The sequence below is a fragment of the Embiotoca jacksoni genome, unplaced genomic scaffold, assembly GCF_022577435.1.
Source record: "Embiotoca jacksoni isolate LCO1_2020_lvr unplaced genomic scaffold, fEmbJac1.0.p SCAF_33, whole genome shotgun sequence".
NCBI lineage: Eukaryota > Metazoa > Chordata > Actinopteri > Embiotocidae > Embiotoca > Embiotoca jacksoni.
In genome coordinates, this window is record NW_027185385.1 from 2,598,882 (window position 1) to 2,617,133 (window position 18,252).

At 41.5% G+C, this 18,252-nt stretch overlaps 1 protein-coding gene across 2 annotated transcripts; it reads left to right on the top strand.

The window, feature by feature from the left end:
* The first annotated feature begins 161 nt into the window (after positions 1–161).
* On the top strand, positions 162–17,447 carry fez1 (fasciculation and elongation protein zeta 1 (zygin I)). 2 transcript variants are annotated; one of them, XM_069165030.1, is made up of 10 exons: positions 162–442; positions 3,406–3,767; positions 8,825–8,912; positions 10,586–10,672; positions 12,336–12,504; positions 14,359–14,660; positions 15,350–15,430; positions 16,014–16,089; positions 16,191–16,256; positions 16,440–17,447. In XM_069165030.1, the coding sequence occupies exons 2-10, from the start codon at positions 3,436–3,438 to the stop codon at positions 16,454–16,456; spliced, it is 1,218 nt and encodes a 405-aa protein (XP_069021131.1). In that variant the 5' UTR covers positions 162–442; positions 3,406–3,435; the 3' UTR covers positions 16,457–17,447. The 2 variants fall into 2 exon arrangements, with proteins under 2 accessions (XP_069021131.1, XP_069021132.1); XM_069165031.1 differs by having other exon boundaries at positions 3,428–3,767.
* Positions 17,448–18,252: the final 805 nt, after the last annotated feature.

Here is an 18,252-nt window from a genome sequence, read left to right on the forward strand (position 1 = left end):
AGGGAATTAATGCAAGCAGAGAGGGAGGGAGGCACAAAGGGAGAGACGAGAGGATGGTGAGGGAAGAAAGCATAGAGGGAGGGAGGGCGGGGGGAGGAGGAGGGCGGGGGGAGCTGATATCGTCAGAGGCCCAGCAGTGCGCAGGCTCGGTGTGAGCTGGGCTGGCTGCCTATTGATTGGAAAACAACGGGCTGTGGGAGGACAGATAAGGGTGGCTGTGGGCTAACGGGTGAGGGAAGGGATTCAGACCAAAGCTCGCACCACGCTGCCATCTTTGCCTCCCTGATCCTTTTTCCCTCTCTCCGTCTTTCTCCCTGGGATGAATGTAACTGCTGCTGCTCGTCGCCGGGTTTTGCTGCAAAGGGAGGCACAGATTCTTCTCGTCTGAGGAGATCCTGCCTGCACAACAAGCCATAACAAACAGCGGCTCTTCTGACTGCAGGTAATCTGTCTTCTTCCTCTACTCTACCCACCATCCTGCCTTCAGCACTGACCCCTCGCTGCATCATCTTCCTTCCATCCATCCATGCCTTGTAACCATGGTTTCCTCCATCGCTCCTTCCTCTCTCCTCTGTGCCTTTCTCTCCCTCCCCCACTCTCTCTCTTTTTCTCTCCCTCTGATGAGCTGATGACATGCACTTGCTTGATTTCCATTTCTGCTACGATCGCCTGAATTTTGATTTAAAGATGAATCCCTTTTTGTTCAATATATGTGAGACGAAATCACAAAGATTTGACAGGTGCTTTTAATATAAACATTATTCAATACCTGCTGTGTGAGATTGAGGCATATTGTGTTCGAGCCAAAGGCCAGATTCCATATTCCTGATACACAGGAGGCTCACACCTCATGGTTTTAATAGCAGCTGACATGTATCGACATTGTTCTTATTCAAAATGATTCAACAGAATGAACCTCTGTGTAAAAAGTGGACATTCATCAGTGCAAAATCTGCACTGGAATTGTTCCATTTGTTTGATCTGACAGTTATTGTGTAAAATGGGGCGAGTGATTTGGCTCCATTGAAATAAATGACTCCCGCTCAGCTCCTGTGATTGGCTGTTTTCATACCTGCATGCTTGTGCAGCAAAAAGACACACCTGAGACCACCACCACTCTGTGAAGGTCACAAAATAAAAAAAGAAACACACACACACACACACACACTACAGACTGGGTGTCGCTTTACCTGCACATCTCACACACCACCACACTGCCTCGAATGAGCGTGCTGTGATTTAATATCTAGCTTTTGCCAAAATAACATATCATTTTTTTAAACATCTAAACTGATCCAGCAGGAAATAGAAACGCTGCCGTATGACTGGAGAGTGTCATTAGGAAATTAAATTTGTGATTTTTCATCCAATTAAATTTTCAAGCAGCAGTGCATCAGTGGCTCCTTCAAAGAGTCTCCATGGCAAGGTTAGAGTCGGCCACTGGTTTCCAAGTGTGTTCCTTATTGAAGTAGACTAAATGATCTGTTGTGAGTCTGTTGACAGGCAGAAGTTGTCAGTTACTGTCACATGATGGAGGCAGGAGTGATTCATTTCTCTGCTGCGAGAATTTAATCTACAGAGTCGTTTTCTCAGCAGAGAAAATAGAAATAAGTATTAAACCAAAGATGAAGCAGATGAATTTAAAAAAATAAGACACAGAGTAGAGAGAAGAGACAACGAGAGGGTGATATTGTGAAAGATGATATCCCGGCTGTAGATGGAGCAGCACTTTGCTGAGTGGTGTGATGAGGAGGAAGAGGCTTGCACAAGCTTGTTTTTAAATGGACTCCTCTGTACTTACCCACTCTGCCAGGCCACGGTCCAGCAAAGCACAACAGACCATATTTAGGCCTCACTAGTGTAATGACACTGCGTCAGACAGCCTGACCAACGCACAAGTTCTCTTAAAAGTCTGACTACAGCAGGAACAAGAATGATCGCTGCTTCTTTTTGCAGGTCAGCACCTTTCACTCTCTGCTGTTTTAGGAAATTCATTTTCATCTTTCAGTTTCTGATGGCCCTTTTATGTACAGCCTACACCAGTCAAGTAAAAATGACCATCAGCTTCATTCCTGTCTTTCAGCTTTAAGTTGTTTTTTCGGTATCAAAACTTAGAAAGTCTTTCCCCCTGATTATTAACATACTCATAAAGCTCATATTTCCCGGCTGCCACATGCCCTGAATAAATGAGTAACAATCGGACCTGTGAGGTTCACTCTTCTTTGTAAGAATGCAAATTTAAGTTTAAAAAAATATAACAAGGAATATATTATTAGACACTGCACATCACTTTCCAAAACATACAGCAGGACCATTGAAACTCACATTCTGGAGATGCCAATAACTTGATTTGGTTATAAAATGTGAGGAATATAATAATCTCTGAATGTATTTATGACGCAATGATTGTGGAAGAAAGTGAAATGGCTTTACTCTTTACTCAAGTTAGTTGTATGGGAAGGTGATTTTTTTTTTTTTTTTTTTACTCTACTGTATTCACTGTTTGTGAGAGCAGTTATGATGAATTTGACATTCCTGCTGCCACATTTTAAGATTCAATCTGATGTGGATCATTACTGTATTTGGAATACAGTAAAACATTTAACAGTTAATAAACTATCTTAATGAATTCTTGATCAGAGGAAACTGAGAACGATATCTCTCTATGGACTTTATATTTTTCTGGAATATAAAACAAACACTTGACAGAATTTTGCCGCATTTGATAACTGAACCATGAAAGTACTGAGTATTGTGATGTAAAAATGAACAGTTGGATGTATCCTTGTCGGCATTTTTAAAAATCATCTATGAGTTCATTTCTCTAAATCAAAAGAAAGTGTTCTCCAACCTGCATTATAATTACCATATATAATATATAAAACCACGCACGCACAGATATTTAAAAGAAAAGAAAAGAAACCCGTTGACCAGCCCAAAAACAGCCTGACTGTAATACATCATGAGCTTTGACAAATGTTCCTATAAATTCATTTCCAGACTCTTGGACACCTCATCAGTTAAATCCCAGCAGAGCTACTTAATTAACTGTGGTTTACCAGTAAAGCCAACTGGTTGGGTTCCCTTTGGGACCTGGTCCCCTTCTGGCAAATGTACCTCCCTCTCCTCTTTGTTTAGACATTATGGTGCCAGTCCACATTAGGTGAGCCGGCGTGATTTAGGAGACGCCAGAGAAATCCTTCTGGGGTGTTTCTATATCCAGCAGATGGGGACGGAGAAAATCAGGAGAGACTTTGATGATCTGATCTTTTCTTGAAACACACATGTGGCCTCAGCTCATTAAGGGAGGGCTGATAAGGCTTAAAATATCCTTATTTTGTAAGTTTGAAATCAGTAAACTAAAGAAACTGCAGCCGTGTTTGACCTTCGCTGTGTTTGGTGCAGGGCACCCACGTTAACCTGACAGGGAACACCATGGAAGCCCCTCTCGTGTGCTTGGACGAGGAGTTTGAGGACCTCCGGCCCTGTCGGATGGATGAGCTGGACCATCCGGCGCTCAACCACTCCTCCTACTCCACCACCACCACCACCACCGTCCCCCTGGCCTCCATCACCCGTGAGGACTTCTCAGAGCTGGAGAACTTCTCTGAGATGATGAGCTTCAAGTCGATGGAGGACCTGGTCAACGAGTTCGACGAGAAGCTCAACGTCTGCTTCCACAACTACAACACCAAGACGGAGGTCCTGGCGCCCATACGCAGCCAATCACACAACCAGGAGGATGAGGAGCAGCTGCAGGATGAAGAGTGAGTGACTGACACAACAACATAAAGCACACAGTTCACTTACTAGCAGTTTTCTGGGGCTTTTAGTCTTCATAAAAAGATAATGTGTGTTTTCAGTCCTGCTGTGAGCACAGCTGAGGTCATGATGGATCTGATACTCTATGAAGAGGCTGAAATATTACAGGCTGACTCAGATTATATTCATAAGGAAATGGTTTGGTTCGGCCACTTCAATGTTTACATTCAGTTTCTGATATCAAACTGGATTTGTGATACCCTCAGACCTTCAGCAGGATCCAAATCCTGCCAGAAAAAACAGGAAGAGAGGCTGCTCACTCCTGAGCTGTGGAAATACATGTTAGACACAACAACGACAACAACCAAAAATAGCGGGAGAAAAGGTTCAATGAAGGAAAATGCAAGAATGAATCCTTTTAACCCTCCGAGGACTCGAAAGTTCTGAAAATGTGTAAATGTTGTCGCTCACAGCTTCAGTTTTATTAGCTGTTCTAACCGTCCGGTAACTCGGCTCAAATTAACGTTTGCACAGACGCTCTGAAGAGCAGACCAATCAGAGACGAGTGTCCCGCCCCTCTTTCACTGACTGGATGGCTGTTGATAGTCAAGAGAGCCGTGTTAATATTTTTCAACTATCGTTGACCGGAAAAAAAATCGCTCATCACCTCGTGAAGCTGCTGGTGTTCATTAAAACAATTTAAAAAAAAAAATGTGCTGTACTCAGGAACGCTTTGGTGGACACGGTAGGTCGTTGAAGCGGTGGCAGAGTGTCGGCTGGTTTCGGTGTATGCTGATCAGTTAAAGTGAACCGGAGGTCTACGCCCAGAGGAATGGGACGGCTACAAACGGTTCTATATGGAGGGCGGACAGACCAGGTAGTCAGGCAGTGAAATTGGGTCTGGTTCACGCCAGGCTAATCTCACAGAACTGAATTTGCACATTACATGACTTATATACGTTACTTTTATAACACCAGAGATTTGAGGAAGCAGTAAAATGAAAATGGTAGCCGAGACATCAGCGGGTTAAAGAAGTGACGAAAGGATTTGAGGATATTTAGATACCGGATAGGTCAGGACAGCGTATCTAAAAAAATATTTTAAAAAAAGTGCTAAATACACTTAATTTAGTTTCTCTAAAAGTCTAAAATATTGATTTTAACCTGCTGTTTTTGTTTGTCTTTGTTCATCTATCACTCCAACACTCAAACATTCAAACGAGCAAATGTTCAGCAAAGTTGTTGCAACTATAAAAATGCATCATGTATTTTTTTGTTGGATAATTCATCCGTTCATTTTCATTTCCAAGGTGCATTAATATAACTCTAGTATCATTGGGAACTATTTTTCATAAATGTGATACAATAACAAATAATATTGTCTCTCCTGGTTTTCCATCATGGTGTTGACGGTATGATGGTGAAACTGGTGTTAAATTACATTCATGTACAACTGTATGTTTAATGTGGTGAACCTGTATAAACTGTGCAGGTAGCTCTGCATCATAATAACATAACTTTACATCCCAAACAGCACCGTATGTTACAAGACTGTTGATTTACAGCAAGTATCCGAAAAAAAATATACATTTAAATATCAGGTTTTCTGACAAGCAGATTACTTTTCAATAAAATGCCTAAATTTTGTTGCATGAGGACTTTTAGTGAGTCCCACAATGTGATTGGAGCAATATTGAAGGGACAAATAGTGACATAGGGAAATACCACAGCCAGTGTCAACACATAAAATAAAGCCATTCCTGCAGCCGCTCACTCGGCAACATACTCATCATGCTGCCATTCACAAGAAACACTGGAGGCCAAACACACACACACACACACACACACACACACACACACACACACACACACACACACACACACACACACACACACACACACCGCAACATCTGAAAACAAGCCGTCCCTCAGCAGCGTGACTCCGCCCTCCCCAGCTCCACCTTGTCGGGCTGCATGCTGAATTATTCAGAGGGCAGTGCTGTATGCCTCAGTCGGCTCCGTCTCCTCTCCACCAGCTGACTGCCGGCCCTCCACCTCTCACTCACAGAAACACAGACGTCCGTGCTCTGCGTGGATCTGAATCCTGCTAAATTTAGCCTGACTGTAGGTGGGAGAGGAGAGTCTTTGGAGAGGATTACATGGCTTTAAACTTAAATTGCTGGAAGAATTGAGTCTGTAGTGAAGATTAAAGTGAAGCCGTACACGGTTTTGTTTTTGGCACAAACAAGGAAAGTAGCACAAATACATTCCAGTCAGTCATAAACAGTATTTCAACCTCCTCTGGAGTTTTCGCCTCGTGTACAACATCTTATTGTTTGTCCTTTCATAACAATCCATGCTGTGATATGAAAGCAAGCCTCATTCACTTGATATTTATTCACCTCAGCAACACTCACACCCAGAATATAAGCAGCTATTAATAGAAACTAAGACTACCGATGTTCCCAACACTGGAAGGCTCGTGTTGTTATGTCACACGTGAAGAATAGAATCTTTTCAGTGCAGACGGCTTCAAAGTAAAAACCGTAGAGACACACGGACCAACTGATATAATCAGTAATAAACACTTTGGTTTGAATCCCTGCATTTCTCCAGTCTGGAACGCGGAGATGAGAGAGTTGATGCGTGATTCCTCTTCGGTGGCTGCAGGCCAACAAACAACAGCACAGCGTTGTAACATGCAGTTCCAGTTGCTGCAGGCCGGACGGCCACACCGTGTCACACATGCCAAACACGCTGTGCATGCGCAGCTCTGATCTCTGACTACACTGTTTTACATTACATAAACGTCAGTTCATTTCAGTTTCATTTATAGGAACTGACCTTGTGGAAAATACAGGACATGAGAAGATTGACACCTCTCAATGTGTTTGTCATATAAAGTTGCTGCCAGCTGTCAGTTAGCTTTAGCTTAGCTTGAAAACAGGCTCAAACTGAGGAACTCCACTGCTAATGGCCAAGAAATAGTTCACATAACCTTTCGTGAAAGCAAACATATTTACAGTTTGTATTTTTTTAACAGATTGAACAACAGATACAATGTGAGCTATAGAAGTGAAGGCACTGATCTTATCTTCAACCATCTTCTAACTGAGTCTTGTTGCATGTTTAGTGAGCAGCCATGAGACTGGTAACTATCTTCAGTTCATCACAGGATCTTCATCTCTGCTTTATCGACTACAACGTACTTTAATGCAAATCTGAAGAGACAAAATGAAAAGGTTTTGCATTAGAGTCATACAGTCCACACCAACATATACATAAGGGAGCGAGTAGTGATGTTTAGGGAGCGAGGCTGGACAGACACCAATCTGTTTCTGTAATTAGAGAAAAAGTCAGGAACATGTTATATTTGTATTTTCTATTCCTGAGATGGAAACACTGTACGCAGATGTGAGGCCTCCTGAGGGACCCCGGTGATTACAGAACAAAATCACAGCAGGGGAGAGCACTGAAATAACTCTGAAACTCTCATCATGTGTGGAAACAAACAAGTGAGTGAGTGAAATACATCCTAATCATGCAGGTTGGGAATATTTTGTCAGCTCATTACAAATTCATGTGAGCGTTTAAGAGGTTTTAAATGAGCTTCCACAAGAGTTTGTTATTGAAGTAAACTGAAACTGTCTTTTGAGCTCTTCCTTTGCTCCAGAGTAACAAAGTAAAAGCCCAAATGTAGCTTGTAATTATTTAGCTGGACAAAAGCAACTGTATGCCATTTGCTTATCTTCTTTTTATGTACCACTTTGAGGACTGATAAGAAGGCAATGTTAGTATTGTTTTGAATAAAAGTCAAAGCATATTTATAAATTGCCACAGAATCTATGATCTTATCTTTTCCCAGACCTCCAGCCTGAAGTAGCGGTGATACTGAACCCTGATAGGATAATACAACAAGTACCCTGTAGTTAAATGTCGTGTAACTTGTGGTCCTCTGATGATAGACGTTCAAAACAGCCATTTTGAACAAAATGTGTCTGCAAGTGAGATAACAAAAAAAAAAATTAAAAAAAAAATGATGTTACATAATACAACCTTGACTATCATAGATTGTATTTCATGCTGCTAAACATGAATACACCCTCACACTCAGCAGCCTTCTGAGTTCATGCACATGATTTGTTCATTACATTGAATGCAGTTCCAACAGCCTCGCAGAGTAATAGACAGAACAGGAAGCCAACCAGACCTTTTAATAATCATAATCATCATGATCTGCCAGTGTTTGAATGTACAAATGATGATGGTAAAGGCAATGTTGCAACTTCCTCTGAATACAACGGAGTCCGTTGACAGAATATCATCTAGTTCAGTTTGACTTCAGGAAACATTGAAAACTCTTGGCACTAATTACTTCTCTGATATATTTATATGCACAAAAAAACACAAGATAACACAAAAAACATTTTAAAGACTGATTTTTATTTTATAATCTCAAGGTTAAGTGTATTGAAACTGTGACCTGCTGTGTGCAGCCATGGCCTGCAGGCATGACTGGTGAGGTAAGCAGTGAGCTGAATGGGATCCACTGTGTGATGGAGCGGGGGGGCAGTGCCACCAGGAGCAGGGCAGCAGGCCCGAGCCAACCTCTGAGCGAAGGAGGGAAAAACACAAAGGCTCCCAGACAAAGGAGGCTTCTCTCCCGGCTTTATGTCATTCCTCCTCAGATGGACGCTCACTCCGGGTCGCAGGCCGGGACCACGGTGCACAATGATGTGAGGAGCTTTATCTAAGTTTCTTCTAAGGATACCTTTTCATGAGTAGTAAGCCGTGTTTTTTCTGTTGTGCATTGTTCCTCTGATGCCTCCGCTCGCCACGTTGACCATCATTGACTCGCCACACTGAAATATTGACTGCGTTGCAGGCTGCTGAGGAGACGGCTGAGCGGACTGCCTCATAACCAAGACAACAAAACAACTCACCCAACAATGGGCTCGGCTTGTTACACAGTATAATTTTGGAGTTACACCAGTGTAAAGCAGGAGATAGTCCTGTTTCTGTTATTGCTCACGTGTGTGTGTGTGTCTATGTTGTTTTGCAGTGTGTGGGATGCTTTAACTGACAACTACATTTCCTCCTGGGACGGCGCCGACTCCGAGGGACTCAACGGCAATCTTACTGACCAGGAGGTACATGTCACTCCTCATCTCTTTAATTAGTCCTTTCAGACCTGCATTCATAATCTATAATAATAATAATACACATCATTATCATCATAATGATAACATAGCTATTATAATTAGATTTCACTTTTCATTTTGGAAATAATCTTTAAGATCACATGTTTTAAACTCCATTTCCTGTTTAAATTTATATCACTAATTTAGTAATTTACAGAAGTTACCCATTTAATGTTCATGTCCTGAGTTGTTCAGTAGCTTGCACACCATCGGAGTATTTGGACCAACACTCTGTACAACCATGTGTTTTACATGTGGCATAAAACTGGTCTACTCTAATATTTATTTGCCTATTTCATGCTCAGATGAACATAGTTTTATTAAAACTGCTTCAAGGTCTCAACCAGAAAATGTGCTCGCAGTCTCGCCTTCCCTAGTTCCCCCCAGCCGGTTCACACTCTGAGGCTTAATCTCATGCTGACACTTGAAGACATGCTCGACCACCCCTGACTGCTCTGACATTCAGCAGAGGTCCTCCTCCGCTTTCCTGATTGGCTGTCATACAACCGGACAGCAGACGCTAGCGGTTGCGGCCATGTTTGAGCAGGTCCAGGCCAGAGAAGAGGCTTCTGGCTCGGAGGGAGATGGTTGTTGTGGCTCTGCATCTTAGTGCTCATATTCATCTACATCCTGAGGCCAGCCAGATTAACTATTCTTCATTTTTTTTCTGTGGATATTGTGCATTTGTTTTTTCTACCACAATGATTGTACCTGATTGTTCAAACCAAGTTGTTCTACTTCTTTCAAACGGTACAACATGTTGACTGTAGAAAGCTGTGTAACAGATTATTCAGCAAATAACAAATTGGATTGTTTTTTGTGAACTTTCCTCTTATTAGAAATTTCCCCTCGGGGATTAATAAAGTCTATAAAATCCAAAAAAAAAAAAAAATTACCTTGTCAGAGACCTGCAGTAGCACAGAGGTGTTTGACTTCAATCCTGCATGCTAATAGTCTCACACATGAATACTAACATGCTCAAGTCTGAAGTGAAATCATCTGGTTTTAGCATGTTATCTTTTGCTAATTAGCATGACAGTGTAGCTGAGGCTGATGGGAATGTCATCAGTTTAGCAGCTATATTTGGTCATAATCCACAGTACTGTACAAGTGAACATTTCCCTGATGGTGGCTTTAGATGAAGTATGAGGGGATCAACAATGGGATTACAGTTCATCCAAATGAGGTGCAAACTTTGACTTGCTGGAAATACAAAGATCTGAGAAAAATCAGAGGACCAAAATCATTGGGATTAATAAAACTTTTGGAATATTAAACAGCAATCCTTCCAACACAAATCAACATCAACATCAACATCAACAAGCCAAATGTTGCCACAAAGTAAATAGATAAGACACAAACTTTTAAAACACTTTCACAAAGGAAATAGTCGAGTGCTGTTTAATTGGTAATTTGTAATGATTATGTACAATATTTTAAATATTCAAGCATGAGATTTTCAAATGAGTGACTTATTTCTACTTTCAAGACACTGATCTAATGTTTTACTCCAATGCAGAGAAAGTAGCTTTGGCCTCCTGTCGGCTTCCTTTTTATACTGAAGTTAGTCACTAATATCATCTTTATCCTTTGGTTCACGTTTCATCTTTCACATTCTGCAGATCCATGAAAAAGAGGAAGAGGAGATGAACGAGAAGAATGACAACGCCAACTGCCTGAATGAAGAGCCTCTCATCACAGCAGACCAGGTGTGTGTGTGTGTGTGTGTGTCTGTGTTACTGTGTGTGTGTGTGTGTGTGTGTGTGTGTGTGTGTGTGTGTGTGTGTGTGTGTGTGTGTGTGTGTGTGTGTGTGTGTGTGTTTGTGTTACTGTGTGTGTGTGTGTGTGTGTGTGTGTGTGTGTGTGTGTGTGTGTGTGTGTGTGTGTGTGTGTGTTTGTGTTACTGTGTGTGTGTGTGTGTGTGTGTGTGTGTGTGTGTGTGTGTGTGTGTGTGTGTGTGTGTGCGCGTGTGAGAAAATGAAGGTGGGAGGCGGGAGATTCATCTCGGAATAGCTCCTTTAGACGTAATGTTTTCTGATTACAATAATTCACTATAAATTTGAGTCAGAATCAGAGACCATTCTGAGATTTCTATCAACCCGTGAGAGGTCTGATACAATTATGGACAAATACATCTGTGGGTCCTATTTTCGTCCACCAAGCGCAGGCGCCGGTGCACCCAGGGCACGAGGAGGTAACCTGTGGTGCAACTTGTTTGGTATTTTGGTGAACACAAGTGCAGCCACAACTCTGGCTCAGTGGTGAAGTAGGAGGAATAGATACATAGATAGTGCGTCATAGCCCACTTCAATCATGGCCAATCAAATCAGCTCCTCTCATCCCCTTTAAAACCGCTGTGACGCATCCGACTGTAAGTTTCTGCTAATGAAGAAGGAGCAGACTGACACCACCATCCAAACTTTAAGTAGGAGGTACCTGCCGTACTTCTCTGGAGGTTCAGGCTCTAATCACCAAATCTATGCTACTACGAGCCGACCTCCACCAGCTGATGATGTTGGCTTGGGAAGAGGTCATTATTATTATAAAAGTCTCTTCCCCTAGTGAGTCTCATGAGAACCGAAACTATCCCTGCGCCAGTTGCACCAGAGTTGGACCTGTCCACATGTCTAAGTGTCCTAGGGCAAGACACTGAACCCTAACTTGCTTCCAACGGTGTACCAATGGTGTGTGAAAGTGTGTGAATGTATTGCTGATGGCGAGCATCTTGCACGGTAGCTCTGCCTCATTAGTGTGTGAATGTGTGTGTGAATGGAAAACGGTGCAAAAACCCATTAAACATCAGCGCTGCGCTCTGCCGGGTACAAAGGAACGATCCTGCAGATCATCAGCATAACAAAGTAAGATTGAAAACAGTATCTGACCAGGAATAGAGGGAATCCATTGATAATCTTTTTAATAATAAGTCTTTGACTCCTAATCTTTACATGGATTAACAGGACGTTTGTCCATTTATTACCTTCAGTGTTCCATAATATGTAATAATAATGTAATATATAATATACAATCTATTTTGCGTTCATACTTCTTTGGGGCCGACTTTAATCATGTCATCATAATAACATAGTGTCCTATAAAACCACTCCTGTATGACTCTGAAGTGTTCAACTAAATATAATTTAGGAGTTCAGACCGATGCCTGACTGAAACCCATTCCAGCGTGCCTCCATTGTTGCAGCCTGAGCAGATATTAATACTGGATTTATTTATTTTAGTGGAGCCTTTTGAAATTATAGTGGCCACTGACAAATGGACAGTTATGGATATGAGTGTACTTACCCGTCTCCTACTCTCCTTCCTGTCCATCCACCTGTCTCCCATGTCCGTCTCACTCCCTGACTTCCTGTCTTCAAGGTCATTGAGGAGATAGTTGAGATGATGGAGAACTCTCCAGATCCCGGTGAAACGGAGGAGGAGGAGGATGAGGAGGAAAGCAGCCACTGCTCCTCCAGGACCAACCCCTCCCTGCTGGAGGAGATCAGGCAGCTGTCACAGGCCTCCAACAACAACTGCTCATACGAAGGTAAAGCTGGGAATAATCCATGGTTCTGTGTTTTTTTTTTTTTTTTACTGATGCAACTTCTTAACTGAAACTGGACAGTGGCTGTTTAGTAATTTGTAATTTGTTCACTCCTTCTGTTCAGGACATCTTAAGATTGTCTGGTATGTAAACAGGCCACATTCCTGTCAAAACACTGCTCCTTGTGGAATTCACACAATAGTGAATTTGTCCGGTCAAATAAATTTCATGTTCTGATGATGAAATTAAGGTCACATAAAGAAAAAAAACAAATAAAATACCAAAGGTGGGATTCTCCTCAGGTGAGTCCTTGCCATTTACTGTAGTTGAAAAATATAATCACTCCTATTTATAGAAGCCAACACCAAGACCAGTTATATTGAGTGCATGGGCACAATAGTCATGGACAACTATGCCAGAGGTGCAAATAATATCTATCTTGCATGACATGTTGTTCATGTTTAACCTTTAAATCTAATTTTCGTGGAGTGATTCTCTTCAGCCAGCAGAGTACCTTTTGATTCTGTAATCCACATGGTGAGATTAGTCATCTGACTTCATAGGTGAGAGTTCAGGAGGACACGGTGTTCTCTGCCATAAGGTGTCCCGTCGCTGAACATATTGGAGGTCCGTGTGGCTCGTCTGCTGGAGTCACTGTAGTTTGTCTTGGCCACTGTGGGGATGGAGACGGCAAGGCAGTGCTGAGCTGAGCATACAGTATTTAAAAAAAATATTTAAATAGTAAATAGTTTGTTTTCTTTCTATATAAATTAAGTTAAAATACAGGTAATATTAATTCTAGTATCTATTGCAAAAACCTTTGGCAGCTTTTGAGGTCACAGTTACCTTTGACAATATATATCATGCTTTTAACAGGACATAATTGGCATTTTTTTTTTAAATTTGATTATATGATTATATATGATTATTGATTATATATAGAGTGAAGCAGAGAAAGTTGTCATCATTGCATGCATCTTAAGTGGTAGTTATCCCCTTGGCGGAGTACCACTGAAGGATGACTGTAAACTAACTAAAAAAAAACCTTCAGCTGTGAAATAAAAAGATGCTTAGCCCTTTCTTGTGAAATACCATCTACTTTTCCCTCGTCAACCCTCTTTAAATTGTTTTTAAAAAACTGTTGGCAAAGGGAGGTCACTGTTACTGAACCGCACACAAACAAAACCACAATATGACAAACACAAGGTTTTCATTTAAGTGGTCAAATTGAACAGTGAGACAAGTGTGAGAAACAGCTAAAAGAGGACACACCTTATTTATTTCAATGAATGGGTAGGCCTACTCTTTACACTGTCACTATATTGTACAAATCAAGTACCAATTAAATACTACTGTTACCTAAATGCAAGTAAAATGGGAAAATATGTGAATATGAGTGACAATGGGGTATTTTGGAGGAAAGCAGACAATATTACTGTTACTTTATAAAGTAATTTCATACTAATAGTGTACTCCCTCAGTGAAACCACAACATTTCTACATGACCCAGTAAAAATAAGGTTTGTTGGATGTATAAACATATTTCTGTTTTTCCTTTTTTACTCCTTAATTACACTTATGTCTACAACCAAGTTGTTAAAAGCATTTTTTTTTTTTTTTTTACTTTCATTTTGTTAGCCTGTGCTGTAGCATCCCCAATATTTACAAAACGACTTATATGTGCCTCTTCCTTTCTCTAAAATGTCCAGTTGTTTGTTCTTTATAGTCATGTTTTCTTCCACTGTAGCCCATAACTACCATCTGGAATCAGTATTTTACTTTATTCATAACAAAATGGTGATTCACCAACGTTTCCTCTCTACCCTCCCAAATAATGCTGTTCCTTCTGTCCTGCAGGCCTCAGCCTGATGCCCAGCTCAGCGCTGGTTGAACTGCTGCAGCGGGTGGAGGCCGCCATCCGGGAGTACTCAGAGGAGCTGGTCAGCCAGCTGGCTCGGCGTGACGAGCTGGAGTTCGAGAAGGAGGTGAAGAACACGTTCATCACGGCGCTGATGGAGGTGCAGAACAGGCAGCGGGAGCAGCGAGACAGCAGCAAACGCCGACGCCGGGACAAGTCCCTGAGCCTGCAGGGGGGGGGCACGGTACCAGTGAACGGAGGGAACGCAGCCCCCACCACGACTGGGACCATGCCAGTCAAGGTGAGAGGAAGAGGGGAGAGTGTGTCCCTGTACGCTTTACCTTTTAATTATTTACATTGTGTGTGTGTATGTGTGTGTGTATGTGTGTGTGTGTGGGGGGGGGGGTGATAATGCCACACTGAGTATCTCCTTTTTGTGTGCTGAGGTTCTGATTTTTAAGCCATCCAGTGTAAACTACAGAACCATGAGACCTCACTGCCTACAGCTCCTCCCTCCTCCTGACTGTTAGTATAATGGATCTCAGGCCCATTAGCCTCTAAAGTATCTTCCAGGAAACATCCTAAAGTGGCCGTGGCCCTTCTCCATATGAGTTCAACAGCCCGGTCCAGTCCACTCCTGTCCAGGAACTCAAAACAGCTTAATGGATTTTCCCTCCATGTAATGCAGCAGCCGTGTTTTTATCTAATGACTGCTGGTACCTGAGGCTGCTTTATTGAAGTAATATGAATGTACAGATGGCTCAATGATGCAGATGCAATAAACTAAATCAAATGAATTGTATCTCGCAATGATACCATGTTGAGATCTGCTGAAGGGTCGGTATTAGATTTCAGCCAGTCTTTCAGTTTGATCAATAAACTAATACATTTAATGATTGGTGGTTTGTAACATTGGTCACTTTGTGTGTGTGTGTGTGTGTGTGTGTGTGTGTGTGTGTGTGTGTGTGTGTGTGTGTCGTGGTTGTGCAGCGCTTCAGCATGGAGGGACTGTCCAACATCCTGCAGACAGGCATCAGACAGACGTTTGGCAGCACAGGGAATGAGAAGCAGGTAAGAACGAATGTTTTAAAACGAGTGTGTCATCCCACATACTTCTGAATATGCTCCGATAAATAGGATCCATGGGCGCTACATGACGTAAATTCAGACAAAGAAAAAGAAAACACTTGGAAATACACAGATGAGCACAAAGCGAAAAGGCAAATAATGCATGAAGCCAGAGGTCTGGGATGGATTAGACAGGAAGTGAGCGGTCGGTTCTGGTCGCCAACGTGTAGCATGAAGTAGAAATTGTCAGGTGTAAAGACCCGAGCAACTTAAACAAGAACTAGGTTGCAAAGGCCAGAGAACTGGGATGGAGAACCGATGCAAGCAAAGCTTTTAGAAACTCAGAAAATATTTGAACATCCATTTAAAAGTGGTGTATTGTTGGTGTAGTAAGTGAAGTTTGGAATAACAGCGGTTCCATGACTGTGTTTTGAGTTCAGGTGTTGGCTTGTTAGCTGCAGGGGGGATTGATGCAACTCTCGTGTCTGTGTCCGACATTGGAAGCTACAGTCAGCAGCTCTTGACTGTTGCTTGACTTAAATATCCAACTTTGTGTTAAATCTTCTTAACATTGACTCTGTTTCAGTATCTAAACACGGTTATTCCATTTGAGAAGAAAAGCACCCCTCCATCTGTCGACGACCTGCAGATGCTCACAAAAAGTACGAAACCCGGATCAGAACATCTGTACGGAAGGAAAATGATAACTACTGGTTGGGAAAGAAATCTATACATTCAGATTTGTCCTGTTTTTTCCTCTTAGTTCTCTATGCCATGAAGGAGGACAGCGAGAAGGTGCCTACACTGCTGACCGACTACATATTGAAAGGTAAACACAATAACAGATGTATTTAAAGTGACCACACAGGTTTCTGTGTTTTTAAAAGACCATGAACAGATATGTCGGTTCTCTGTTCTGGAATATTGTTGATTAAGTTCAGCTACTAATAAATTGAACTTCTTGAATTTGCCGCAAGACTCTTAAGATACTTTGCTGTATCTTCCCTTCCAGTCCTGTGTCCTACCTAAAGCACCACCCGGGCTGGGGCCACAGCGTGACAAGCCTCTGGCCCAAGCTGCATGACCTCCCCTCTCTTACCATTATCAACCGTGGATCCTCACCATCGACATCATCGTATTCACCTCAACTACGAATACTGCCTTTTGCTGAGCTCACCTCCCCCCTTTCCACACATTACGCTCAGGCCAGACCCCAAAATGGCCGCCATCTGAATAGCAAGTGGGATGGCCAATTCCCACTTTTTAAAGACTTCACTAATGGAGCATGACATGCTATATTAACGATCACAGTACCACTATGGTACAGGGATACAATTTGATCACGGCTTTTTCTTAATTTCTCTACTTTCCTGTCTCTCGTTTTCTTTTCTGTTTCCTCTAACAGAATTTCAGTGTTGCCAAGTTGTGACTCTTATTTATAGACTGACCTCTTAACCACTGGATTCTGATGATTGTTTCATTCATCGATTCATCAGGACTACACTGTCAAACAAAGGAAATCACATCACATCCACCCACAAACATCCCCCTGCATTGTTTCTGATGAAAAAAGTGATTCATGTGGATACAAAAGCCATGCACCTTTTTCTGCCAACTCAGTACTGTAGCTCCATGTGAATGAAGGGAAACACACTATTATTACGGGTGCAGTGCAGTGCATTACAACGTTTTATCTTTTCTTTCCTTTTTGTTTCACTATCTGAATATCCAGTGCTCTTCTGACTTTTTTGTAATTTCTTTTCATTTGTATTTAAATATTTGATATAAACTCTGTTGCTAATTTTCTACTTTTATTTACTGTATCATCAGAGTGACAGGATTCTGTGCATTTCATCCTGTTTCAGCCACTTGGAGGTGTATCACTGACTTTTCCTTGGATAACATCCCCTGATGAGATGAGCTCATTTCAATAAAGGCGTGCATATTTACGACTTCCTTTGCGCCATGTAGGTGAATGTTACATCGCTAATCGCAAATTCTAATAAATATTCTACCCTGATGCCGTGTGCATTTGCGTGTCTGTCTTTACTTTTGAAGTTTAGCAGGTAACATAATCACTGCCGATGTATTTGATTTATATTTATTTTATTCTATTCTTTGGAAGATTTTGGTCCTCTGATAAAAACATTTTTTTTAAAAAGACTCTCCCAAAGACCTGCCAACAAAGACCACCCCTGCAGATCAATATAAAAGGAAACATTTAAAAAAATGTTATTCACAAAACACATTTTTGACCTTATTTTTTCTGGCCTCTCTTCACCCCCACTTATACGGCATAGTGTAGAATTTAGGATTTCCCCAGCAACCTGAAATCAACCGGCACTCGAGAGCTGGAATAATTAGTTAGCTGCATCGACAGAACATTTATTAAGTCAACATTAAATAATCAGGCAGTTCATTTGGGAATTGATTAACTGTCTAAGTAATTTAAACAGAAATGAACTGGCTTCCCAGTCTTCTTTGACAGTAAACTCTACATTTATAGGCATTTTAAATAAATTACATTTAATAAATGGAGCATTAAACTGAAAACAATAATTGCCAAACTTGCAGATGAAGATAATGGTTGGTTGCAGGCCTACAGTAGGTCTATGTTGCGATGACAAGACCTTTCCCGAGGCTGTAATGTATCTGTTTATTATTTGTCATAAAAGATAAAAAAAAAAAAAAAATTCCATAAAAAACTTTACAAAAAGTTTTAAAAAAAGACGATGGTGGTCGTAAAATTAGATTTGTGTCTCTTTACATGACCAGGGTTAAAAGTTTGTGGATGGAGGAACTGTTACACTTGATGGTGTACTTCA